This window comes from Apteryx mantelli, chromosome 24 (assembly GCF_036417845.1).
Source record: "Apteryx mantelli isolate bAptMan1 chromosome 24, bAptMan1.hap1, whole genome shotgun sequence".
Lineage (NCBI taxonomy): Eukaryota > Metazoa > Chordata > Aves > Apterygiformes > Apterygidae > Apteryx > Apteryx mantelli.
The window spans coordinates 18,405-45,838 of NC_090001.1; the positions used below are offsets into that span (position 1 = coordinate 18,405).

The 27,434-nt window shown below is 51.0% G+C and overlaps 1 protein-coding gene across 1 annotated transcript; it reads left to right on the forward strand.

Moving 5' to 3' along the window:
* The first annotated feature begins 12,542 nt into the window (after positions 1-12,542).
* Positions 12,543-13,499, forward strand: LOC136994091 (olfactory receptor 5B21-like). The gene has a single exon (XM_067310344.1). The coding sequence runs from the start codon at positions 12,543-12,545 to the stop codon at positions 13,497-13,499; it is 957 nt and encodes a 318-aa protein (XP_067166445.1).
* Positions 13,500-27,434: the final 13,935 nt, after the last annotated feature.

The following is a 27,434-nucleotide window of genomic DNA, read 5'->3' on the forward strand; positions in this document are numbered from 1 at the left end:
TCATAATCTTTACTTGCTAATAACAAATCATCCACATACTGTATTAACACTGAACATCCTGAAAGTTCGATATCTGCAAGATCATTTTTAAGTATACGCGAAAAAATAGTCAGAGACCCAGTAAATCCCCGTGGTAGTCTAGTCCAAGTTAATTGTTGTCCCTTCCAAGTGAAGGCAAAAAGATCTTGGCTGTCCTCAGCTACTGGTATACTAAAAAAGGCTGCACTTAAATCAATCCCAGTAAAATAAGTTGCCCAATGGGGTATCTGTAGTAATATAGTTGACGGGTCAGGAACTACTGGATGTGGAGCAATTACATGTTGGTTTATAACTCTTAAGTCTTTTACAAACCGATACTCTGGATCGCCATCAGAATCCTGCCTATTCTTTTTCACTGGCAGAATCGGGGTGTTGTATGGGGACTCACAAACTCTAAGGACACCCAATTTTAAATAGTGATCAATTTGCTTTTGCATACTTTTCTCTGCTTCCTTTGGGATAGGGTATTGTTTAACCGCGGAAGGTAATCCCCCCTTTGTTTTGATCGAGACTGGACTAGCTGATTTCAATAGTCCAACATCAGTTCCTGAAGAGCTCCATAACTTTCCAGGAACTGATTCTAAACCTGTCGGAATTTGCAGATTAGTTGACTCTGGTTCTGGTGTCTCAGCCAGAACACATGAGCCCATAATTATTAATTTCATCCCTTCCAGCTGTAAGCAGATCTGAGTGTCCAAGGCTTGTAAGAGATCCCTCCCTAAAAGGCAAAAGGGTGAATCCATGGAAATTATGACATGTCCCCACACTTCTTTACCTCCAATAGTGAGGAATAAGGGCTTAGTTAATGTTCATTTGCCTTTTTCCATTACTCCCTGTACTGTTATTTTATCTGACGAGTTACATCCTTTAGGCTCAAAATTCAAAAGGGAAAGGGTAGCTCCGGTATCCACTAAGAAGGGAATTTCTTGACTTTCTATATTTGCCATTACCTGCCCCCTGAAGTCCAAATCTATATCCCATGAAGTCACCCCAGCTCCCACAGTATTTTCTGGATCTCCCATCTCCTATCATTGTGGGCTGGCTGGGAATTGCCTGGTGTCATTCCCAGTACTCGACTGTCTCATGCTGTCCCCTCTATTCCTGGGCATGCGGGGCTTCACTGGGCATTCCCTCTTCCAGTGCCCTTGTTCCCCGCAAGAATGGCAATAATCATTAACTCCTAAGCGTACAATATGTTTGCTTTGATTCTGTCTGTCTTCTCCGGCCCTTACTCGCCCCCTTCCTCTAGTTTCTTTAAACCTGTCTCTTAACACAGCCGCTCACACACTCGCTTCCTCTTTCTTTTGTCATCTCTTCTCTTTCCCCTTCTCTTCAGCTCGACCATTATATACAAATGTGGCTAAACGTGCTATTTCGTCCATAGACTTCCCTGGCCAGTCAGGAACATGTTTAGAAAAATACTTCTTAATGTCCGAGGCCGTTTGATCTACAAATGTGGAAACTATTAGAGGCCTGTTAGCCTCGGCTTCTGGGTCTATCCCCCTTCCAAACATTCGGATTTGTTTAAATAGTCTGGAAAGGAAAGCTGAGGGGTGTTCCTCAGGTTGTTGCTGACACTCCCTTATTTTAGACCAATTCACAGTCTTTTGTCCTGCCAAACGTATAGCTTTTTCTAAGCCTTGTTTGGCTAATTGCAACTGCCGGTAAGCTGCCTCTACATTATAATTCCACCTGGGGTCCACAGCCGGCCAGGCTGTTCGAGCAGCTGCAACACCCCCTTGTTCTGTCCAGCGACAACTTGCATCCAGAATTGAGTGAGTGAACGAGGCTTCAAGGAGCATTTGCACATCCCCCCCAGTTAGGATCATACGCCCGCAGTATTCCTCTTACGATTTGTAACACTTTCTATGAATCTTCCCGAAGCCTGGGAGTTTGTTGACTCCATGCAATCCAATCTTGGGGCCCCCAGGATGAGTAAATTTGCATTGTAGCTACCCAAGGTGCCCCGTCCGGACCTGGCGGGGGGTCTCCTGGCACAGGAACGACATGCAAAGGGGCTTGAGAGGCGGAGGAGGAAGGCAAGGAGGGGGTATAGAGAAGTTGAAGCAGAGGATAGCACATAGGGTGGAGCGGTTTCCACAAGCGTTTTAGCAGCTGCACTACTTGCAGCATTCTGAGAAAAATTTTTCTTTGCCCAGCTGTCCCATACACACCAATAATCCATTTGTCTGGGGAACCTATCCTCCAAATGGTGACGCAGGAAAGTTAACTCCTGATGATCAAAGGTTCCCTGCGGCAGCCATTGTTTCGCTGGGTCACCAGCCTTTGTCAGGAATGGCCAATCCTCCTGACATAGTTGGATCAAACTTTTTTTTTTTTCTTTTTCTTAGGTTCTTGGTACCATCAATCTTACTCTAGTTTTGCAAAATTTCAGCTAAGGGTGTCCCCTTTTCTATGCCGGACTTATTTCCCATATTGAGTTCCTGAAAAGTGCGTCTTATGCTGATCAGGCAGCGCACTTCCTTATAATATACTTTTTTTTTTTTTTCCCCTCAGTAACACCAGAATTTAAGTTTTCATTACCCCCTGCAGCCGGCATGATTACACTCTCTCTCTCTCTTACTCTCTCTCTGGGCACTACGTTCACACCACCCGAGTCTTTCTTTGACTGCTAGGACTGCTGTCCCTTTGCAGTGGGCGGCTCTGTCAGCCGACGGGTGCCCCCTTCGGTTCCCAGGTCACACGCACTCACACTCGTCAGAGTAACTCTAAGTTAGTCTTGCGGTGTGCCTTACACTGATCAGGCTGCGCACTCCCCCCTTCCAGCCGGGGTGAGACGGGACTCGAACCCTCTCAAACCCCGGAGTGAGATGGGACTCGAACCCTCTCAAACCATGGGGGTGGGACTTGAACCCACTCAAACCCTGGGGGTGGGACTCGAACCCACTCTGCCTAGAATGTAGTACCTGATACGCCTTACGGTGATCAGCCTGCGTACCCCTTACAGTGCCCTTTGTTACCAAACCAGAATTTAGAATTTAGGCAGGAATTTAAGACTCACCCTCTCGGTGCCTCCCGTTGCCAGAGATCCCAGGTGAACTCACCCGATGGCACCAGATGATCGTTTGGAGACGAGAGGCCCCGACAGTGGTCGCCTAGGGTCCCATCTGGGGTGCCAAACTGTTATGGAAAATTAGGCTCGCCAGCCACCATAACAGGGTCCGACCCTAGGTTCCCGCTGAGGCAGAAGTTCAAAGTCAGATTGGAGAGAAACAAAATTTAATGACACATGTGCGGTAATTACAGCTCGAGCTGGGTGCCTCCGAAGAGGGACCCCGAACAGAGAAATCCCTGGGCAATTATACCCTTACAATCTAAATTCTCCACCCCTCAAGTGATAGTTTGGACCAATAGTAATAGTTAGGTCTGGGGTCTTCTCCTTCTTCCTTGGGCCCCTTCATCGTCTCTAGGAAGGCTGCTGCTTTTCTTATCTTCAAGAATACTACTCCTGCTTCACTCCAAGTGTCACAGCAGCAGCTCCAGCCTTGCTGGCCACCAGCAAGCTGTGGTTGCCTGCAGAACCAGTGCACTGTGACCCTGACCCCAGCCTCCCTCCCTTGGCCTGATGGCCTTCTGTCCACATGCCCCACGGTGCCACTGCTCAGCACATCACCTACTCCCAGCTCTCCTGGGGCCCTGGTGCCAGCATTGCCCCGCTCCTCCCTCTCACACAGCGTGGCATTTCTTCCCTCACCTCCTTCCTCCCATAGCTGTTTGTGAAAGACCTGCAGCCTTCTGAGAGGACAGACATTGTTGTCACAGCCATTGAGGGCATGAGGAACTGCAGCACCTGCAGCATGGTGGTGGCTACCCACATGCTAAAAATGTTCATGCTGGACACTGTCTCTCTGCTGGAAGATGTAAGCAGCCTGCGGCTGGTGTGCCTGGGGCTTGAGCCCTCTGGGGCATTGCTCTCCCCGCCAGACCCAGGGTTCTTGGGCACCCGACAGCCTTTGAAGGCAGCAAGGAGTGGGGGGAGTGATGGAGAGGGAAGGAGATCTCAGTGGGGACTGGGGTAATGGCTGCTCTCTGGCAGCAGCCCCACTCTCACCCATGTCTCTTCCAGGTGCCACAGATCATAAGGTGCCTCTACAGGAGCCTGAAGTACGTCAGGGAGTTGGCAGCCTGGGTTGCCCTAAACAGGACCCTTTGCCAGCTGGCTTCCTCGAACCCTGATGAGGTATCGTGAGCTTGTGGTACTGCTCCCCACTCTGCAACAGATGTGGCGCCCATCAGCCTCGAGAGCTCATCCCATGGGGAGAAGGGCCCAAAGTTGGTGAGAGCCAAGGAGATCTCCAGGACACCCCCGAGGGACAGGGCTGTCTGTCTCTCCCACCATTTCCCAGCCCTGGTGCACCAAGCAGGCCTTCAGGAGCCAGAGCTGACCAAGTGTCCATGCCTTCAGCCCCAGAGCGCAGCTGCCATGCTCCCTGCCTGCCGCACAAGGGACTTCAGCTTGGTCATGTCCTGCCTGCCTGGGCAGAACTCTCTTGGGGCTCCCAGTGAGGAGGGGATTGGCAGGGGCAGGGCTGCCACACAGCCGGGAACCTCCAAGGCTTGCCCAGGCTATGGCACTGTGGCCAAGGAGGCACCACTGAGAGAGTGCTCTGGGCCTGCAGCACTGCTGTGACCATGTGGAAGGTGATGACGGCTAAGCCCACGGCTGCGACGGACATGCTGCGGGAGCTGCTGAGCTTGCTGGAGGACCAGCTGCTGCGCAAGCAGTCCAGCCCCGACAGAGACAACACCCACATTCTTCCCCTGCCTGTGAGTTACCAGACGAGGCCTCGCTTGCCCCAGGCTGGCACCTGCCTCTCTGGGTCCCCTCTCCCCTCCCGGTGTGCCCCCAAGCAGGGACCTCTCCTGGGCCGATGGATACAACATGCCCAGTGCCAGACCTCCGACTGCCAGCACACAGGGCTGCTGAATCCTGCTTGTGCCTCTCTGCACGCAAACACCTAGGCTGGCTATGCCCAGGCAATCTCCATCCTACACTGTCCCTGCATCTGCCGACCTTGCTCAGCAAGCTGGAAACCCAGGCTAGGGTTGGGGCAAAGTTAGGGGCTGGAGTAGGGCTCCTGCAAAACCTGGGCAGGCAGCAAGGCCTGGGACAGGGACCCTGGCAGAGCCTGCATGATACATGAGACCTCCCCGATGATGGTCATGCTGACCCAGGAAGGCAGCTGAGTGAAGCCATGCTGGCAGCCTGGGGCTTGACAGGAGGTGGTGGGTCACCCAGTGGCTTGGACTTTGCTGGCAATCAGGAGGTGCGGTGGCTGCTCCCAACTCCCCGCTGACCCATTCAGCTGCCCCAAGTCTTTCATGCCAGGCCCTTGGCTGTGCTGCACAAGGAAAAAGGCACCAGTACCCACCGGGAAGAGCTCCCACTGCTGGCATCTCTCGGCTGTGCCAGGCAGAGATCCAGTCCCAGCACCAAGCAAGCCAGCTCCAAATGGCATCAATTGTGAGAATGCTGTGCCCAGATTCCCACTGAGAGGGACAACGAGCCAGAACGCAGCACCAGGCTAACGCAGCCAGCTGCTCCTGGGCCTAGAGGCAGCAGCCTTCCTCCACACAGAGGAGGCCCTCCGTATATCAGGGCCCACTTGGAGATTTGTTCTCTGCACTGCACCCTCTGTGGCCAAACCATGGCGTGTGCAGATTCCTGGCCCTGGACACTGAGCCCTGATGGGAAATCAGCAACCACAGCACTTTTGGCAGCCGGAGTGTCTTTCCTTGCTTCACAAAAGGAAGTTGTCTTTCACACAGGCAAGGAAAATGCAGAGCCTCCTCCCAGACATCATGGAGTGGCTGTAGGGTGCTCACAGGGCCATGTGTGTGGAAAGCCTGATGTTGCTGAGAAGCATCCACAGCTACTTGGAAATGAAGGGGCCCAACCCCATTGCTCTGCAGCTGGCTGAGAAGCTTCTGCCATGTTTTGATGATGTAAGGCTAGTGGGAGAGCCAGGAGCTCTCCTCACATGTCCAAGGGTCTAAATGCATGGCTATGGGTGCTGTGTGTCCCTCTGCACATGTGCCCATTGGCACCTGAATTTGCGCTTCCTGCCACAGGCCCTGCTGCCTGTCAGGAAACCTTCTGTGGCTTCATGAGCAGTCAAAGGCTTAAAAATGGAAACAGTGGAGCCACTGCTGAATGGAGTTGGATGCGTAGTGAGAGTGGGCACACAGAATGCTGAGGAAGACCTCCGTGATTAGCACAAAAGTTCAGGAAGGAGAACTGTGGATGAGGATCCAGCAGCGCATGAGGATTGACTCAGCTGTGAGAACTCGACATCTCAGGTCCATGGGACTCCGCGGGCTGCATCTGACCATGCTGAGAAAACTGGACAGCATCCTTTCCCAATGGCAGGAGGAAAGCAAAGTTTGCACCCTTCTTCAAAAAAGGCCAAAAGCATGATCCAAGGAACAGCAGGCTGGTTGTTTGTTCAGTCCATCTTCACTTCAGTCCCCGGGGAAATCATGGAGTGAATCCTCTTGGAAAACCACTTGGCACATAGAGGAGAATGTGCCTGTGAACCGTCATCATGGATTTCCCAAGGATTAATCATGCCTGACCAACCTGATTGTCTACTAGGATAAAACAGCTGGATTTGTGGAGGAGGGGAGAGCAGTGAATGCCACTTAAAGTTTTCTTTAGCAGGACTTTTCAGTCTCCCACAATAGTCCTGTATGAAAGTCAGGACATGATAGTCTAGGTGGGTGGATGCCCAGAGGAATGAAACACTGGTTAGGTGACTGTGCTCAGAATAGAGAGGTGGATGGGTTGTACTGTCCCTGGGGGCCATAAAGAAGTGGAGTCTTTCAGGGGTCTGTCCTGGGACCTGCCCTGTTTTACAACATCATCAGTCACCTGGGAGAGGCCTGCACATGACAAGAAATCAGGAGGACTGGTCTATATGCTCAAGGACATGGCAGCTACCAGAAGGACCTAGAGAGGCCAACAGGATCCTCATGGAATTCAGAAAAGGACTGTCTAAGAAATTCTCAGTACTTTGGGGTTACATCACAGCAGAAGCTTCATTTACCATAGCTAGCTGTAGGAGAGAGCGCATGGTGGCAACGACGACAATAAGCCTCACCGGTGTGGTCTCTGCATGCCACCAGGAACAAGGCCTTTTATGTACTTTCTTACATATTTGAGAAACATTTTAACCCATCAAAAGTCATAATCAAAAGCCTTTCCTTTTATGGAATGCTATAGTTATACATCCCTTGCACCTCAAGGCCAGTTGGATCCGGTTTTGACTGGTGACTCTGCTTACAGCTTGTCTGTGAAGGAAAGTGCTAGAACAGTTAAGAAGCATCCACATTATGCCCCAGCAAAGATTGTCTTTTAAATTGCCAAACAGCAGGTGAACCCCCAAATAGATTACCTAGTCTGTATATTTACACAGACTACCACAGGACGATTCCAGATCCTCCCCTTCGGAAGGAAGACCTCTTGCAGTCATTCAGGCTGGGGACAGACTGGCCGGGAGCAGCCCTGTGGAGAAGGCCCTGGCTGTCATGGTGCCCAGCAAGGTGGACATGAGCCAGCAGCGTGCCCATGCAGCAAGGGAGGCCAACAGCATCCCGGGCTGTGTGACCAAGCGAGGTGATCACTCCCCACGACTCAGTGCTTGTTAGACACAGTAGAGTGCACACCAGAGCACTCTAGATTACTGTGTCCAGTTTCAGGCCCGCAATATAGAAAAGACATTGACAAACTGGAGTGAGTTCAGTAGAGGGTCATGAAGAAGCTCAGGGGGTTACAGCACTTGCCCTGTGAGGAGAGCTGAAGGAAGAGGGCTTGTTCAGCCTGGAGAAAAGATGGCTTTGGGGACAGTAATTGAAGCTTCCCAATACCTATGATGTGATTATAATGGTGTTAGAGCGAGGCCCTTCACAGTAGTGCACCATGGGTGGACAAGAGACAACAAGCAGAAGTTGAAAGGAGAGTGGTTCAGATTGGGCAGAGGTAGCATTTGTGTCACCAGGAGGGTAGTCAAGCATTGGAAGAGGTTGCCCAGAGAGGTTGTGCAGTCTCCATCCTTGGAGGTTTTCAAGGCTTTATGGGATAAAGCTCTGAGCGACGTAGTCTGACGTCAACCTGACCCTTCCTGGAGCAGCAGGTGGGACTATGGACATCTGGATGTCCCTTCCAACACAAATTATTATTCGATTTTATGATACATGTTTCTGTGACCATTTCTGACACTCCTGGGTACTAGAGAAAGGCTGAGAGAGTGTGGAGAGGTGACACGGAGCTTCAAGGTGATTCCCAGACTTCCCAAAAGGCAGCTGGAGGCCAGAGACACACTACAAGGGCTAGGGAGAGGGAAAGGTCTCCTGCACATCAGCACTCCTGAAGGGATGAGGAGAGCATGCGTCAAGCTCCAGTGCGCACACCTGTGTTGGCACTTATACTGAAATGACTGTGATTCACATAAAAAAAACCCCAATCCTCCCACTGAGGCAAATGTCTCTTGTCCTTAGAAGCCACAGCACAAATGTCTGCAGCCATGGGTCCGCGTCCCCCTCCCCTTCCAGCCAGAGCAGTGGCTGAAGAGACTGCACCTCATGACACGCAAGTCCAACACGATTAAGAGGAATCAGACCTCCTGCAGCTTACGTTTGTGCCACAACAGGAGCAAAGGAGGCCCCTGGGCACCTTCCAGGAAGGAGAGATGGGCCTGAACCAGGAGGACATGTCGGTAGCTCTGATCCTTTCAACCCCCAACATGCCAGGCCCCTGTGCCTCAGAGACAGGTTAGGGGGCTCTCCCCCCTCGGGGGACAGAGCCTGGCACCCCAGGGGGACTCACCCCATTGCCCAGGGCAAGTCTCCATGGCTGGGAGGAAATGCCTGTGGCTCAGCCTCTTCCTCCCTGCTGACCATTGCGGGAGGCTGGAGGGACCAAGTCAGGCGATCAGGGCTCTCTAAACCTGAGAGAGTCAGTGAATAGACAGTTGTCTGCAGGGAGGGGAAGGGAATCCCATGTCATGGCATCTCCCCTGGTTCTGCTTCATGAGACTGGAGGAGTCCTAGCACTGCCTTCTTCAGTTCCTTTTCAAAAGAGCATGACCCAGAGTTGAAATGACCCAGAAGTATGAAGAAAGGAAGCCTTGCCGGAGGAATTTACAAAGTTCTCACCAAATCAGAGGTTCCAGTCTCCTTTGAGAGCCAATTATGCATTGCTCACTCTCTGCAATCCCTGGGGAGAGCTGAGCTGTGGCAGGAACCTTCGAAGATTTGTTTCTGCTATAAACCTCAGGACTCTCTGGTACTTCTGGGGTCTCCCTGCAGGAACAGCTGGAAGAAGATGGCAATGGCAGGACAAAGCCTGAGCCTTGGTTTGGGGTTTGCAGAGAGTTCAGGGAAGACAAGGATGTGATGGGGAAGTTGCAGAGGGTGGGACCCCGACCTTGATCGCCATTCTGAGGCACCATCAGCGCAGAGGTCACCCCTGCATGCCAACGGTTGGAGGTTGGTGCTAGATGTCCTGAGACAAGTCAGGGTGCTATTTATTTTGCTGCTGGGTGTTTGCAAAGGGAAAGTTTGTGAGTGAGACCACAGTTTCAGTCCTGGCCTTTCCTTCTTGTCTCCCCACCCAGCTCCCTCCTTCCCCCAGACTCCCCCCGCACCCGAGTCCCTGGCACTGCAGAGCAGAGATCCTGGGGCGGGACTGGGGATGCTGACTTACAGCTGGGCTGCTGGTGTGTTGGAGCCAACCCCGGGGCATTAACCCACCTCAGCCGGGATGGAGGAACAGTCTGGGCAGGGAGTCTTTCCTACTCTCCTTCCATCTATCATTTTCTCTCCTTCTCTGTGTCTCTTTTGCTCTCGATCTCTGTTTCCCTTCTGCTGCCTCTCTGTCTCCCTGTTTTTCCGTCTCTGTCTCTTGTCTATCTTTCTTCTCTCCGTCATTCAAAGACCTGTAATTTTGGTGTGAGACTCTCAGATTTTTCAGCACTGACTCTCACGCACCCAGGCAGAGGCTTGGGGATGTCAGCCATTCTGTAGCGATGCTGGTGACCTCTCCTAACGCTGTCACTATCACCTGCAGAAGCAATTCATCCCGGTTGAGAAGGTGAGTGTAAAGTCAGTTCGGGGGAGTGTGGCTGTTTGGAGGGACTCATCCCTCCCAGGAATTCTCTAGGCAAGCTGGGTGTCGTCCTTTGGCGTCTCTAAGTCACTGTAACAGGTCTAATGGCAGCTGAAGGGAATCATCAGGGAAATGATTTTCTCCTTCCCTGTTTTTGTGAACCCCCCCAGGAAGGGCACTGGGCGGAGGGCTGCGTGTCTCAGGCACAGACTTTCCGTGACCAGGCATTCAGGCATGTCCTGGGCATCGCCATGCCTCTGACCTTGCTCCTGTCCCCCTCACCCCAGCACACTGGGGACCCCCCCGCCAGTGCCCAGCAGTGCTGAGCAGGGACCCCCATGAGCACAGTTGTCCGTGCTGAGGTCCAGCTGCTGGGCTGCGGTGTTCAGGCAGGCAGCCCCTGAACCCTCCGGAACCACCGCTGAGGAGGAAAAGATGTCAAGCCAGTGATCTTCCCTGTGCTTTTCCCTTGCTCCCTGCAAAAAGTTTCTTCTTCTCACTTTTCTCCCCAGAGAGGCTCCAATGAGCAGATTCTAGCTATCGACTGAGACAGTCCACTGTGAAGTCCTTTGTGCATCTCTGCTTGAAACCCTTGATCAGAGCTATGTCCGTGTAAAAAGCTGGGCTGCCTAGGAACAATCTTTTCTCCTCCAAAAAGAGCTACAGAGAGCCAGGACCACTCCGCCTTTGCAGGGCTGATTGTTTTTGTGCAAGGAGAAAAGGTGCCTGGCATGATATGCTTTCACTTGAGGAGTCCTTTTGGGAGTGGGATTTCCTTTTCCCCCCTCTCTGCGATATCTGTTTCAGGCCTTAGAGCGGAAGGATCTCTTTCCTCGACATCTCAGCTGGGTGCTAAGGGGATAACTTCGAACACGGGAAACAAGGCTGTCTCAGCTCGAGCAGGAGGACATTCTCTGTTAATGTCACAGTATAAAGACAGTAACTCAGTGGGGCAGCTCATGCCTGTGGTCAAAAGGGGATGCTCCTCAGATGAGTGGTTTTCCCCTCTGGAAAATCCTGTTTCTCACCATGGAGCCAATAAAGGGAATGTCAATGGATGTTCATCCATCAGCTGTAGATGTTGTTTTTCTCAGCTTCAGTAAGGCTTTTGACCCTGCCTCCCGTAGCGTGCTCATAGACAACCTGATTAAATGTGGCTAGATAAGTAGACCATGAGGTGGACTGAAAACGGGCTGGACTGCTGGGTTCAGAGGGTTGTGATCAGTGGCACAAAGTCCAGCTGGAGGCCACTCACTAGTGGTGTCCCCCAGGGTCAACACTGGGGCCAATACTGTTTAATTTCTTCATTATTGACTTGGGTGATGAGACTGAATGTACCTTCAGCAAATTTTCAAACGATACAAACCTGGGAGGAGTGGCTGATACACCAGGTGATTGTGCTGCCATTTAGAGGGACCTTGACAGACTGGAAAAACGGGCAGAGAGGGACCTCGTGAAGTTCAATAAATGGAAGTGTGAAGTCCTGCACCTGAGGAGAAATAAATCCATGCACAAGCACACTCTGGGGGCTGACCAGCTGGAGAGCAGTTTTGCAGAGAAGGACCTGGGTGTCCTGGTGGACAAGCTGAACATGAACCAGCCATGCAGCCTTGTGGCAAAGGTGGTCAACAGTATCCTGGGCTGCTTTAGGGAGAGCATTGCCAGCAGGTCAAGGAAGGGGATCCTTCCCCTCTACTCAGCTCTGGTGAGGTCACATCTGGAGTACTGTGTCCAGTTCTGACTCCCAAGTACAAGACATGGACTTTCTGGAGCAAGTCCAGCAAAGGGCCACAAAGATGATTGCGGATACTGGAGTATCTGTAATACGAGGAGAGGCTGGGAGAGCTGGGACTGTTCAGCCTGGTGAAGAGAAGACTTAGGGGGAGTTTATCAATGTGTATAAATATCTGAAGGGAGGGTGTCAAGAGGACAGGGCCAGACTCTGCTCACTGGTGCCCAGTGCCAGGATGAGAGGCAATGGACACGAACAGAAACACAGGCAATTCCATCTGAACATAAGAAAACTTCTTCACTGTGAGGGTGGTTGAACACTGGAACAGGTGGCCTAGAGAAGCGGTGGAATCTCCATCCTTGAAGATACTCAGTACCTGACTGGACATGGTCCTGGGCAACCTGCTGTAGCTGACTGCTTGAGCAGGGGGATTAGACCAGATGGTCTGCATAGGTCCCTTCCAACCTCAACTATTCTTTAGGTTTTTTTTGTTTTGTTTTGTTTTGTTTTTTGCTGAGTGCAGAATCGCATGACTATTCTTCTGGCAAAAACTTTCTTCCCATGTTTTAATACAGAAAGAAATATTCTTTTTTTGCAGGCCTCCTTCTTGAAAGCAGGAAAAAGAAAGACAGATCTATGATGCTGATGGAGAAATGGGAATGGGACAATGGGACATCACCGATGGAGTTCCTTCTGCTGGGAATGGGGAATATCCCAGCACTCCAGAGACCACTCTTCCTCCTCTCGCTCATGATCTACTTGATGTGTGTGGTTGGGAATATCCTCATCGTTGTGCTGGTGGTTGCAGACCGGCATCTTCATACCCCCATGTACTTCTTCCTGGGCAATCTGTCCTCCTTGGAGATCTGCTACAGCTCCACCATCCTGCCTCGACTGCTGGCCAGCCTCCTGACCGGGAACAAGACCATCTCTGTTCATGGTTGTATTGCTCAGTTCTATTTCTTTGGCGGTTTTGCAGCTGCAGAGTGTTACCTGCTGGCCATGATGTCCTACGATCGGTACTTGGCCATATGCCAGCCCTTGCTCTATGCCAGCCTCATGACCTGGAAGGTCTGTTTCCAGATGGCGGCTGGGTCTTGGCTAATGGGATTCCTTATCCCTACAGCAGTGACTCCTTTCTTGGCGCAGCTGAAGTTTTGCCGCCCCGAGGCAATAGATCACTTCTTCTGTGATCTTACCCCATTGCTGGAGCTTGCCTGCAGTGACACCAGGAAGGTCAGGCTCGTTGCTTTCATATTCGGCTTCTTGGATGTGGTCCTCCCCTTTCTGTTCACGCTGGCCTCCTACATGTGCATCATAGCTGCCATCCTGAGGATCCCATCCAGCGTGGGCAGGCAGAAGGCCTTCTCCACCTGCTCCTCTCACCTCACCGTTGTCACTGTTTTCTATGGCACCCTCATCATTGTCTACATGCTGCCCAGAACCCCCCGGCTAAGGCAGCTCAACAAAGTGTTCTCCTTTTTCTACACCGTCCTCACGCCCCTGGTCAATCCCCTCATCTACAGCCTGCGGAACAGGGAGGTCAGGGAGGCCCTCAGAAAAGCACTCAGGAAAGCTCTGGCTTTCACCCAGAGCTCATAGCAGTTGTGCACTATTGTGCAAATAAAGACAATAAAGTAGTGTTGCTACCGGTGGGAAATTTTGCAACCTTGTCATCTTTTTTCTCTAGTGAGGGCAAATTCGTGGCTTAGGGGTCAGGTTACCCACGGATCTCAACTCCTTTTTCTGTCTGCACTAGGGGGCCTTGGGAGTCACATCTCGGTTGATGGTGTTTTCCACCGGGGCACATTACTGACTCCTCTTCAGCTTTCTCGCAAAGAGCCCCAGGTCCTCTTCTGCAAAGCTGCTCTCTCACCAGTCATCACCTAGGCCGTCTTTTGCATGGGGCTGTTGGGGTTGTTCCAGCCCAGGTCCAGGACTCTGCCCTTTCCTTGGCTGAATTTCAGGAGGCTCCTGCAAGCCCAAATCTGCAGTGTGTTTAGGTCCCCTTGAGTAGCAACCCAGCTCTCCAGAGTATCGGGCAGTAGATAACAGAGACCAGAGCTCTGGGGTCAGTGATGGATGGGCACTGAGGGAGCCCTGCAAAGGGCCAAGCACTACTCTATAGCTGATCACAAGGAGAGAAAATTATCCAGGGTCTCCTAGGAAGAGCAAATTCCTTGTGGGATATTGTATGGGGTTTGTGAGACTGTGTAGAACTTGAGCTGAGATTTTTTTTGATGGAGATTGTGGGAGTGCACAAAGCTTACGCTGGGATGTTCAGGTGAAGGGCCAAAGGCAGGGAAAGGAAGAGATCAAGGTGAATCAAGAATGGGAAAATGGAGAGGAGGGGTGAAGAAAGGGAGCAGTCCTGGGTCAACAAGCTACTAGTCAGTACGCCTGTCTGGCTGATGTAAGGGTTCATGGCATTTGAGAGCATCTGCTACATTAAGGTTATCTGAGCATGGATCTTTTCAGGGCAAAAGGGATAATAAGCAAAGAGGGAGGCACTTAACAAAACACACAGTGACACAAACTTGATAGACAAGGGATAACGGAAACAATGGCAAGCTCAAAAGTCTCTGGTCACTCATTGGTGGTCCATGAAGAAACTACAGGCGCAGCTTTGGAGAGGTCCTCCCTGGACTTTGTAACCGATAAGAAGGGGGAAAGAAGACATGAAGATTTTGGCTATTCAAGGGGCGCTTGTGGGACTATACAAAAGTTTCTAAGGAATGTTTAGGGAAGGGGATCAGGGAGGAGCAAGGATCTAAGACATCTTTTTTGAAGTGACTTGCTGAGCACTGTCAGAAAAGGGAACCAGGCTGATTAACTGGGCTTATTTCAGTGTCTCCCTTGGAAGGAGATGGATCATCTTCCAGACTCTCCCTTTGTCTCTCTGAGTAGGGCAACATGAGCCTAGACCATGATCTGAGATGTTCGATTTCTGGCTTGATGTAACACTACTTCCACTCTCTGGAAGATCGCTATACTGTAATTGCAGCATGCTGGAGAGTATCCAAAACACCCTCCAAATCAATGGATGTATCTAAAGAGTCCCTAGGCATCCTTCAGATGATGTACAAGAAAATCCTCCAGGATGTGTTTAATCTCAGCGTGCAATTGTTGCTTGATATGTTTGTTGCGGTTAAAACTTTGAAATAGTGTTGTTGTCTGGCTGGCTTGCATTTCCGTCACTTTAATTCCTTTCAGATCTTGGATCTTGAATGTGTGACACATCCTTCTGGGGATAACACAGGCCTAGAATGGAAAGGACTTAGTGGGTCATCAAGATAGACGCGCAGATGCTATGGCCCATATCAGGTATGGTCAGCGCAAGGAAATGCACTGGGGGTTGATGTCCTCAGGACTTGGTCATGGTCAGATGGGATGCGCTTGGCCTGCTCATTTTCACACATATCCCACACAGCATTTTAATCTGGCCTAAACCCCCACACTTCTGTAAGAAAGACAGATGAAGGATTGGCATTTCTAGGACATAAACCACCCTGTTTTCAGTGAAATAATGGAACAGTTCAGGGGAGAAACATTCATTCCGAACCAGATCCAACATCCATTCAGACATGGATCCAAGAAGTCCATGTGTGAGACTAGCCCAGATTGGTCAATGGCAGAGCCTCTCAGGATGGCCTTGCAGACTGAGGAGGGCAGTTCCTGCCTAGAGGGGAAGGAGGCTTATTATGAGATGCTGGGAAGACCATTTTGGGATTGTGCAAGGCTTTCCATGGGATGTTTAGGGAAGGACCAAAGGCGGGAAAAGGGAGGGATGAAGGTGTTTTGAGGGGCTACAAGCATGAGAACACCGAGGGGAAAAGAGGGTGAAAGGAACTGATCACATGGAAACAGACTGCTTTCTGAGATTTTGCACCAGAGAGACCCATTTGTGTGTGTGTTTGTGTGCACGTGAGGCAGCTGGGGAGACAGGGGGATCCAGGGCCCAGCTCCTGGATAGACTGAGCATCTACGACCAGCTACAGGAGAGATCCATACGGTCTACATGTATGTATGGGTATATATTTTCCATTTACCACCTTTCCTCCTGACCAGCCAGAGATGGGAACAGGATGAGGCTGCGGGTGCTCTTTGTGCTCGCATGAGCGTTGAGTGTTTCTGTCTTTGCTCTTCTGTGGCCGGCGGTGTATGTCTGTACATGTGCACTGTGCGCATGTGCGCGTGGGTGCCTACTGAGCACAGGGTACCGGGGCAGCCTCACCTCCGCCGGGCTACTGGATCCAGCAACTTCTAGCACCCTGAAACCCTCATCACTCGATTACTGGACCTCTCTTGCAAGACCAAACGTTCACAAATTTCCTAGGCACCCAAAATCGAATAGTATTCGTGTCTTCAAAACTGTCTTCAGGAAGCTTAGGCGGTGGTAACACATTCATCCACAGAGGTTTATGTTTCAGCCTGGGAGTCATTTTACCAATCTTGGGGAGGCTACGACAGAAGGGCTGGATGGCATGATTTACATACGGGCATTCAAAGCACTCTGTGGCATCTGAGGCAGCAAACAGGGCTGGAAGGACCGATAAATGTCACCTTCCGGAGGTACTGCTAGAGGACCGCACAGATTCCCACCTTTAGCACCAAAAATGAAAGCAGGCACTTACCTTTTAGCAAATGAGTCCTGTCTTAAGCGTCGCCATATGTCCATTAGTAAAGAGTTGAGTCAGTTGCCAAGGACACTGCCAGCAGCAATAGACACCCATGAGTGGGCCACTCCATTGAGATCCTGAGAGCAGCAGGGCTTGTGTCATGTCTTGCAGCCCCTGGTTGCTACAGGGGGTCCAGAGGGCACCGGGACTTGTGTGCAGGTAACTAAAACCTGCCAGTAGTGTATGACAGGGCCCTGGCCCCACTGCTGCTTCAACCCGACCCCTGAGAGAGGAGCAAGGCCAAAATGGATTTTTCTGCATCCCTCCACCCAGAACAAAGACACTGTGCAACCATGAGACAGAGATGTACTGTCTGAAAATGAAGACACATGAAGGATTCTAGCCCTGTGGCCCTTCTTTCAGGCAGTGGTTTTTAGGCTTGGTGATGATTCTTACTTCTAGTGGGCTCCCTGCGTTTTAGCAGATGACTCCAGCAAAATGCAGTAGTTTCTAGAACAGGGAGAAAATCCCAGAACATCTCGCCTTCCTTTGGCTCTGTTTGCCTATGATGAAAGCACCTGGGTGACATGTGGTTCCTGGCTGTCCTGCATACACATCTGCCTTTGATGTGCCTCTGACGTGCCCCTTCCCAGAGCTCCTCTTGCAGCTAGCTTCTTGGACAGAACAAGGCACGTTAAAGACCTTCTCCGCCTGCTCCTCTACCACAGCATCGTCACTGTTTTCTACAGCACCCTCGTCACTGTCTATATGCCCAGAACCCCATAATTATGCCTTAATGGCCCTGAGCAGCCCCACACCCTGTGTCCATGGGCCCAGGAGCCCCATCTCAGCTCAGCCCTGGGCTTAAGTTCCTCTCTGAGCCATGTTGACCTAGTGCTGCTCTCCAGCACAGCCCCAGTCATGTCTGTGCTTGGCTATGGACCCCACTGATCTGGACCCAGACTCGCGCTGACTTCCTGGCTTGATCTCAGACCTGTCTCATCACTATGGACCTGCCGGATGATCACTGGGCTCTATCTCACCCTGGTTACCATCACTGGATCTGATCCTGACCCTGACCTTTGGATTGATGGCCCGACTTGACCTCACACCTGCCTCATCACCAAAAGTGTGGCTGGAGATCTGGACTCTCAGTTGACCCCCGCTTCAACCCCCGGCTTCCCTGCTAAACTCACTTGGGGACCATGGGATGGGACCCTGCCTGGTGAGGCACCTGCCCTCCTGACCGTGTTACCATGCTCAGCTCCCACTTCCCTGTCCCTTAGGGAGCAGCTGGCCCTCGCTGTGCTCCCTGGCACAGTACTTGCAGACCTGAAGGAGTAAGTTACTTTTGGTTCTATTTTAAACAGGCACGAAGGACCTGGAAAGGCATGTGCTGTGTGCCAAATGTGCCTCTAGGCATGTGGGATACTGAATTTGTTGAAAGGGAAGAGGGAGAGGAAAATCAGGTCCTAGTACAGAAGGGAAAGCAGAAAACATTGCTGCCTTGATTGTTTCTTTTATAAAGTCACTGAAATGGTGGTCCTGTCTTTGGGGGCTTGTCGCAGAGGAGTGATGCACTTCACTCGTGAGAGGGAAGCAGCACTATGTTTATTGCGGTAAGATAGCGACTTAACAAAGTTCAGTCGTAAATAAGAATGATTTCACGAGGTTTGATTGGCAACGTTCACTCAGTTATTTACCGCATGAAGGATGCACATGCAATGGAGACCCTCCCATTGAGTCGTGAGGTTCAGAAAGGACCCCCTTGCTTTCAAAACTCCTCCTGAGAGGAGCCTATGTGTGGCTGGATGCAATCTTAGTCCCAGACTTGGTAAACGGTTTATGTCTAAAGAAGTGTATGCAAAGGGGACCCTCCTGTTGAGTCCCAAGGCTCAGACTGGACCCTCTTGCTTTCCAGACTCCCCCTCGGATGAGCCTGGGTGCAGCTGGAAATTCATAGATAAGCTCAGGAAGTGTGGGTTAGATGTGTGGACAGTGAGATGGATTGAGAACTGGCTGAATGGCAGAGTTCAGAGGGTTGTGAGCAATGGCTCAGAGTCTAGTTGGAGGCCTGGAGCTAGCGGTGTCCCCCAGGGGTAAGGACTGGGTCCAGTCTTGTTCAACTTCTTCATCAATGACCTGCATGAAGGGACAGAGTGCACCCTCAGCAAGTTTGCCTATGATACAAAACTGGGAGGAGTGGTGGATACGCCATAGGGCTGTGCTGCCATTCAGAGAGACCTGGAGAGGCTGGAGAGGTGGGCGGAGAGGAACCTCCTGAAGTTCAACAAAGGCAAGTGCAGGGTCCTGCACCTGGGGAGGAATAACCCCATGCACCAGTACACGTTGGGGGTTGACCTGCTGGAAAGCAGCTGTGTGGAGAAGGACCTGGGAGTGCTGGTGGACACCAAGTTAAGCATGAGGCAGCAATGTGCCCTTGTGGCCAAGAAGGCCAATGGTATCCTGGGGTGCATGAGGAAGAGTGTTGCCAGCAGGTCGAGGGAGGTGATTCTCCCCCTCTCCTCAGCCCTGCTGAGGCCACACCTGCAGTACTGTGTCCAGTTCTGGGCTCCCCAGTACAAGAGGGATGTGGCACTACTGGAGCAAGTCCAGCGAAGGGCCACAAAGATGATGAGGGGACTGGAGCATCTCTCTTATGAGGAACGGCTGAGAGAGCTGGGCCTGTTCAGCCTGGAGAAGAGGAGGCTGAGAGGAGATCTTATTAATGTGTACAAGTATCTGAAGGGAGGGTGTCGAGAGGATGGAGCCAGATTCTTCTCAGTGGTGCTGAGTGACAGGACGCGAGGCAATGGGCACAAACTGAAACACAGACAGTTCCATCTGAACATGAGGAAAAACTTTTTTACTGTGAGGGTGACCGAGCACTGGAACAGGTTGCCCAGAGAGGTTGTGGAGTCTCCTTCTCTGGAGATATTCAAAACACGCCTGGACACGATCCTGTGCAACGTGCTCTAGGTGACCCTGCTTGAGCAGGGCGGTTGGACTAGATGATCTCCCGAGGTCCCTTCCAACCTCAGCCATTCTGTGAATTTGTGATTCTGTGAGCCAGGACCTACAGGAACCTTCCTAGAGCATTAGCTGGTCACCAGGAGAACTAGCTCAAGATCTCTCAGTGAGACACCTTATTTCTCTCTCTTTGCTACAAAGGGACATCCAGACAACTGGATTAGACACAGATGTATGCACTGCAGGCGCAGCTGGCGTTGGTGAGATCAGTCTCATCCCTGTTGTCACAGAATCACAGAATCGCTAAAAATGGAGTTGATTAAAATGGAGTTGCACTTCATTGACTCTGCAGGGAATGAAAAGGGAGTGTGGCTAGATGTTTAGGGACTCCTTTAAGACATCGCTGTAACATAGGTGTGTTGAGCTTGGTGCAGATTTGGCCACCGAAGACTAGAACATGTCAGTGAAGCTGGTCACTCTGCTTCCCTCTACCAGTTGAGAGAACTGGACACATCAGAGCGTGCCTCACTCTGTGCAGAGAGTGAGGAGTGGTGTGGACTGCCCTGGGCAGGAAGTGTTTTAGGGGGCACTGGGCCCCTCACTCTCTGTGAGGCACGAAAATACCATTTTTAATGGTGTAGGCATGATTATAAAAGAAATGTTTAGAAAATGTCAATAAAAAAAGAGAACACGACAGAAATTCAGAAAATGATCTAAAGCAAAGAAATGTTGTGTTGCACTTTTTAGCTTTTAACATTCTGTGTGTTCTTAGCAACCTTCTTGCTTTGTTTGGTTTTAGCATACTGGACTTTCGGGAGGATTTTGGTTCTGGGGTTTTTTTTTTTGAAAAGAAAAGTGATTTTCAGAATTGGGTGGGATGCAGTGACACAGTCACGGAGGCCTGATGCCACTGTAGGTTCCTTGGTCCCCTCTGCCCAGCATCCCTCTGCAGCTCCGAGGGGCTCCGGTCTCCCGCAGGTCCTCTCTGAGAGCTTCCAGGCCCAAGCAGGTACCTCAGAGACACCAAGGCCTCTCCAGGTGCCACTGGATGCTTATGGTTAGGTGCCTGAGCTCTGCCTCAATAGGTGAAAAACTATTTTCAACATTAAAAAACATATATGAGTGCCTTTTCATCAGCTGAAATGATTGAAGAATTTTAATAAAATGTCTTTTTTTTCCCATGATGACATAATGGAAATTTCCAGGAAGGGTATGAACCTCAGGAGAAGAACTACTGGTCTCCCCCTGAACTTACATTACCACTGTTCTGTCTGGTATGCTGTGTATATAATCTCACGCATCTTTCACATGTCTCCATGTGTCCTCTTTGCATCGGACTATGTGGACACAGGCACTTCCCCTTGTGTTCCAGTTTTCCTCCTCCCCTTTCTCTTTATTCCTTTAGAGACCTCTCCTCTCTCTAGGTGCTGCTCTCAGCTTCAGGGAGTGTAAAGCTTGCCTCGTCTTTCCCGAGACCTATTGTCTCTTTAGCCAGCTCCTTCATGGTGTTTCTTTCTATCCTTTCCTATCTCTTTGTCAAGAGCTTTTCAAGGCAGGTTATTCCTTGTAGACTGTGGCCCTCACTGGAGGCAGCTTGGATTTAGCACCCAGTTAAAGAGGGTATTTCATCTTTTATTAAGCTGTGTCATGTTTTATTTTTGTTTGATCGCATCGGAGACAAACCCTTCTGTGTCTATTTGCAGCTAGCTCTCGAAGGAAAGCAGGTGGGAATTGGTGCACAGGAGCTGTAAAATTCACCTGTAGACGTCTGTGGAGAAAGGTTAGATGTCTGCCCCAGGTGGCTGAGGAGAGAAATGACAGGGTTGGGGAGATGGGGAGGATTGCTGTCTGACCTCAAGGGTGCTGGTTTTCCTGCACGTCTGGACTTCATAAGAAGACCCTCACTATGAGTTGGAGAATGTGGATATCACTTATTCTGTAAGTGAAATATAAGGAAAACTTTAAAAGCAGAAATAATTTCTCTTTTTTTTTTTTTTTTGAGGTGCTCATTGAAATCTTCCTCTTGTAAAGACACTCCTAAAACCTCTCCAATAAAACGCATGAGAACTGAAGGAAATTATGGGGATAGACAGCGCTTGTTAGGGCTTTTTGCATTTTAATGACCCCTCAGGTATATTTGGTACTGACTTCCCGAACCTCAGATTCTGCGAGGAGACTGAACAAACCTCTCAAGAAGTTGAATTCAGAAACAAATCGCAAAGTTTCCTCAAGCTTTGACGGGTCCCCCTGAGGGCCATTACTGACAAACCCTGCCCAGGGGCTGATGAGAGCAGAAAGTTGGAGGCACTGGTTGCAGGTAGGCAAAGGAAATGTGCAGGAGGCTCTGATGCCAGGAAAACCTGGATGTGTTTTATTAAGCAGAATGGCCAAGCCCCCACGAGTCCCTGGCAGGATGATGCTTTGCTCAGGGCTCTTTGTGGGGGCAGTGTGAGGGTGGGGGTGTGCAAGGCCGAGGGCAGGACAATGATACGACACCTCCTGGGTCCGCAGAGATGAGGAGGCAACTAGGCCCCAGTGCCCTAAGGAAACGGCATCTTCTTGTAGGCCTTGGTGGCAGAGGCACTAGCCATAGCCAAGAGGATAAAGGCCTCAGTTTCGGTGGAGGCTTTCAGCCTTGGCAGTGCCCTCAGCTGTCTCCACTGCAGGCTGTCCTATGCTGTCCAACTCCTGCGTCTGTTCCCCCGAAGCCTGTAGACACCTGCTCTGCTTCCCCACCTTGATCTCACCCTGGGATCTTCCCGCTCTTTCCCCTCACTCGCTTTTCGTTCAAACACAAAGCCAGGGGCTCACCACAGACTCTCTTTGGGTGTCCTGTTGACCCACAGCACAAGTGACATTTACTTTTCCAGAAGTTCAGTCTGAACCAATCAAGCTGCATTTTTTGGCACTTTCCCCGTCTCATGCTATTTCCTACTCCCAAGAAAAGCTCCATCACCTCTGAAATCACCCTTCTAGCAGTAACAGGCTGCTGCTGTACTGCCCGTAGCCTCCACTTCACCAGGCTAAAGGAGGCCAGGTCCCTCAGCCTCTCCGTAAAGGCCTTGTGCTTCAGGACGCTAACCCCATCTTGGCAGACCTCCTCTGGACCCTCTCCAGGTCCTCCCCATTCCTCCAGCACTGGGCAACCCACACTGGGACACACTACTCCACATGTGGCCACCCCAGTGCTGAGTCAAGGGGGATAATAACTGTCCTTGTCTGGGTGGCCAGGCTCTTCCTAATGCAGCCCTGCATGAAGCTGGCCTGATTTTTGGTGAGCACGCACCACAGGCTCATATGGCATCCCTTGTAATGTCCAGGCCCTTGTCCTCACGGTCACTCCTCTGATGGTCTGGAAAAGCCAAATGAAGGTAAAAAGAAAGCAAAACTGGAGCCGAGGGGATGGGGTAAACAGAGGTGGGCTATTTGGAGGGCATGTGTATGATAAAAGCAAAGGACTTGGAAGGGGGAAAGAGGAAAACAGAAAAGAGAAGGTGAAATGAAGACTATGAAGAGAGCTGTTTGTGGGTACCTGCCACACAGTCCTACATCTGAACAAAGCTGACTGGAAAAGAACAAGACAGCAGCGTGTGCTTTGACCATATTGTTTCTGAATTACTTCCAAGGTCACGGGGAACCTGACGGCTTTCCCTACCATCAAGAAGGGAAGATCCGAGGTGGAAGGAAATGTGAAATCATCCAGGCAGGAAGGGGCATGGGGAAGTCTCTAGGCCAACCTCCTGCTCACAGCAGGGTCAGCTATCAGATCCGACCAGGTGGCTCATGGCTTTACTGAGTTCGGGATGAAAACCTGCAAGGGAGGAGATGGCACAGCATCTCTGGGCAACCTGCCTGTGACTGCAAGGCGGGAAAGGGAGGGTCAGATACCGGTATAGAGAGACACTCAAGGTTCGTGAGGGGTTAAACAAAGTGGGTTTAATGAAGGACTTACACTCTAAACTGTGTGGGGAGGCCAGGACACTGCTCGGAGGGGTCACTGATGGGCGGATGCTGGACACAGGGCTGGGACGCCAAGGCCAGTCTTACTCTGTGAATCCGAAGGGCCCCTTAGAGCTAGTTCCTTATCTCCACTATGCAAAGCTCGAGTCGTTACTGGCTGTGAAGCAGCTGGACTTTGTTGACAAAAGGGAATAGCCATGTCCAGCCCTGAGCGGCTTTGGTCAGTGTGTACAGAGCACACTCCAGGACTGTGAAAGCGTACTCTGCTGCTCCCCTGACTCCTCAACAGATCTCCTGCAGCGGTTCTCACTACGCTGCCCCAGGATTTGCCTGTCTGGAGGGAAAAAAAAAAAATTCCTTATACCCAGCCTGAACCTCTCTTGTTTCAACTAATGCTCATTGGCCCTCATCCTTCCATCGATCACAACAGTGAGGAGCATTACGTTGTAAGGCACAGGTATTGCAGGCTGTGAGGAGGGCCCATTCTGGAGAGGTAGCCATTCATAATTAAGCTTTGAACTGAAAACCTTTCAGGCCCAAGAGGCAACCTCCCACCACTGGGAGGGGCTGGCTCTGGGGATGCCATGTGTGGTGCTAACCCACATGCAGAAAAGGAATTCAGGAGTGCAAGAATCACAGTAGCTATCGCCAGAGAGGACAGAATCACCAAACCATTCCAGTTGGAAGGGACCTTGGGAGGTCTCTAGTCCAGCCTCCTGCTCTACTCAAGACCAACACTGAATTCACACTAAGTTCCTCCGGGCTTTGTCCAACAGCATGCTGAAAGCCTCCAAGAACAGAGAGTCCAAAAGCTCTCTGGACCCCACTTCAAATACTTTGTTATCCTCATTGATGTTTCTCCCTTTAATCCAATACCAGCTGCACTGGTGTCAACCTATAACCATTCTAGCTGCGTTTGTGTCAGCTTCTAAACGTTGCCTCTCATTCTCCTGCCCTGAATCTCTGTAAAGAGCCTGGTTCTTTCTTGGTGGTAACCTTGAGTTGGGAAGCTGCTAGGAGTACCCCAAGAGCCTTTCCTTCCGCAGGCTGAACAAGGCCTGTTCCCTCAGTCTTTCCTCACAGGGCAAGTTCTCCAGCACTGATGCCCTTGGCAGCCAGCCACTGAACTCACTCTGAGTGTTCAACATCATTCTTCTGCAGGGTGCCCCGAAATGGGGGCCATCTCTGGATGTGCTCTGACGAGTGCTGAGCAGAAGGGGATAATCACTTCCCTTGATCTCCTGACTCTGCTACTGTTCATGCAACCCAAGATGCTGTGGCCTCCTTTGCTGCCAGGACACAGTGCTGGCTCTCATTCAGCAGCAACCTGGGTTGTTCTGGTGGCCTTCTTTGAAGATGGGCACAACATATTCCTTTTTCTGGTCTTTGGAACCTCCCCTGATCTCCACAACCTTTGATGATAGAGAGTTGCTTTGCTGTGGCAGCAGGCAGCTCTCTCAAGGTCTGAGCATGCCACACATCCAATCCCATAGATTGTATTGGTTGAGTTCTTGCAAGTCATCCCTCTCTCAGCCCTCATGCACTGCAGGCTGGTTTTCTCATCTGCAGTCCTGACTCTAGGCACAACAGCCCAGGAGACCTTGTTGGTGCAGCCTGAAGCCAAGAAGGCACTGAGCTCCTCAGACCTGTCTACATCTGCTCTTGCTACATTCCCTGCTCCATGCAGCACTGAGCCCCCACTTTCCTTCTTTACTCTTTTACTGTTACTGAAGCAGTAGCAGCTCTTCTTTGTGCTTGTGATGTCCCCTGCGAGTGTGTATGCTAGGGGAGCTTTGACTTCCCTACTTTGCTGGACAACACTGTATTTCTGAATTCCTCCTTTTCAGCCTCTCCTTTCTTCCCCTTCCCTTATGCTGCGTTACTGCACTGGAGCTCAGGCATGAGTTCCCTGTTTAGCCAAGACAGGGTCTGGAGATGCCTACAAATTTCACAAGCTGTCAGTACGGAGCACTGATGTGATTTGAGGGTGCTCTTCTTAAGGACCTGCTGGCTTTCCATAGCTCCTCTGCCCTTCAGGGCTGCCTCCCTTTGTCTGTCCCATGGAAGAGCTCCGTGCATCTGAGTGTTGCCTTCACACAAAGGGCATCCCCCCTCCTCATCTCCCCTTCCAGTGTCTCCTGAAGGACTTGTACCCTACCATCGCAGCACTCGAGTCATGGGACTGATCCCACCACATCTCAGTTATGGCAATCCTGTCTGTGCCCCAGGCTGCTTTTGTTTGCATCTATTTTGGCTTCATCACCTCAGCTGTCACACCAACTGAAGATCTGTCACAGGGAAACCTGTTACCAAGGAGCTGGTGCATGCAGAGGATTTGATTCCGAGTAGTGACAGGCTGGCATAGAGAGAAGGTGGCAATGTAATGGTGAAATGAGGTTCCCACTAAAAGAGCAAACCCTGCAGTGGCCAAGGCCAGGGAGAAAGAGAGCTGGGCCTTGCAGGAACAGAAGGAGAGGGGTTTGCTGCCTGAGCTGACCCTGCAGCACCTTGGGGCCTGTGACAGAGGTGAACTGATCTCCAGAAGGGACAAGGTGCCACTGAGAAAGTCCTTGGGCCTGCAGAGTCTGCAATCCAGCTTCTTTGTGGACATCCTTAACACAGTCCCCGTTCATTTGGGATGAGAAGAGGTTCAGAGGAATAAGATCTAGAAGGGTTTAAGAGTGCAGGGACATGAGTAGACTCCTTGGTGTGATGTGCTTCCCATTTATGAAGCACACTTGGCTCTAGATGGGATGGACTTTGCATGAAGGCAGTGGTGGGATCTCGTTGTTTGGGCAGGGGCAGGAAGCCCGAAATGCCCTGGAGCACTTGCCCAGCAACCACTCCAAAAGGGCATGGTTTTCCTGTAGGTCCCATGCGGTATCTGCTAGAAACGTGCAATTGTGCTAGAAACCCCAGGAATCTGACATAGCCCTGCCAGCCTATTTCTGTCATTAAATCAAGTGTCTGCACTGAATTACATCAACCGTTTACAGTGTAGGGATCTGCTTGTGCCTCAGCTTCATGAGTGGAGCTCTAGCAGTATTAGGCATCTCGTGTCATTTCAGATGACCAAGGAAATTCCCTACATGGCCCCCAGCTGAGGCTCTAGAAGGACGTGGGTCTCACACTTGCTCCATCAGGGCAAGCAAACACATGCTTTGGACCACCTCTGTCTCTTCAAATGTCACCAGGTTTTTGTGTGCCGACAACTGACTCCCACCCTCCATCTCTATTGGTTACAGTGGGAGCTTAGACAAGGAGCTGGCACGCGGATGTCTATGTTGTGCTCACTACAGGTTGAGAAAGGGGAATCCCACCTCCTGTGTGTTTGTGGAGTTCATGGGAGAGAGCTGAATCCCACTCCATCCCAGGGACTTCTACACAGGCATGAGATGCCCAGATGGACTCACCTAAATCAATACCTGAACCATGGGTAAATGACCTCCCTTCTTGGCCTCGTCTAGGTTCCTGCCTAATTAAGAGATGGGAATAGGGTCTTCCAGAGTGGGATGTTTCCATGTGTCCTAAATGACCATCCTCTGATGAGACAAATAGTCATGCTGAAATCAGTGTCTCTGCATGGTTTAGAGAGGGACTCTAGCTCATTATTGTCATCTACTTTAGTGAACGTGTCCCAGGTGGAGGGAGCACAAGGGACAGAGCAATTCACTCCTTCAGCTGGGCCTCTGCTCTCGAGCGGGGCCAGGCTCCTGGGACAGAGGGAGCTCATGGCAACCTGGCAGCACTGCTGAGAGACAGCTGTGTGCAGGAGCAGCTCCTCTGCAAAGAGCAGCAGGGCTCTGGGCACTGCCTGCTCTTGCTGACAGAAGAAAAAACAAGAGAGAATTGAAAGGCAGTGTGGAGTGGGAAGACAGCGGAGCGCTCACGGTGGGAGAAATCTTCACAGCCCTTGACACAGTAAGTCTCTGGCTGCAGGGCAACACTGCTTCCTGGAGAGGTCGTCTAAACCCATCCCATCCCATGA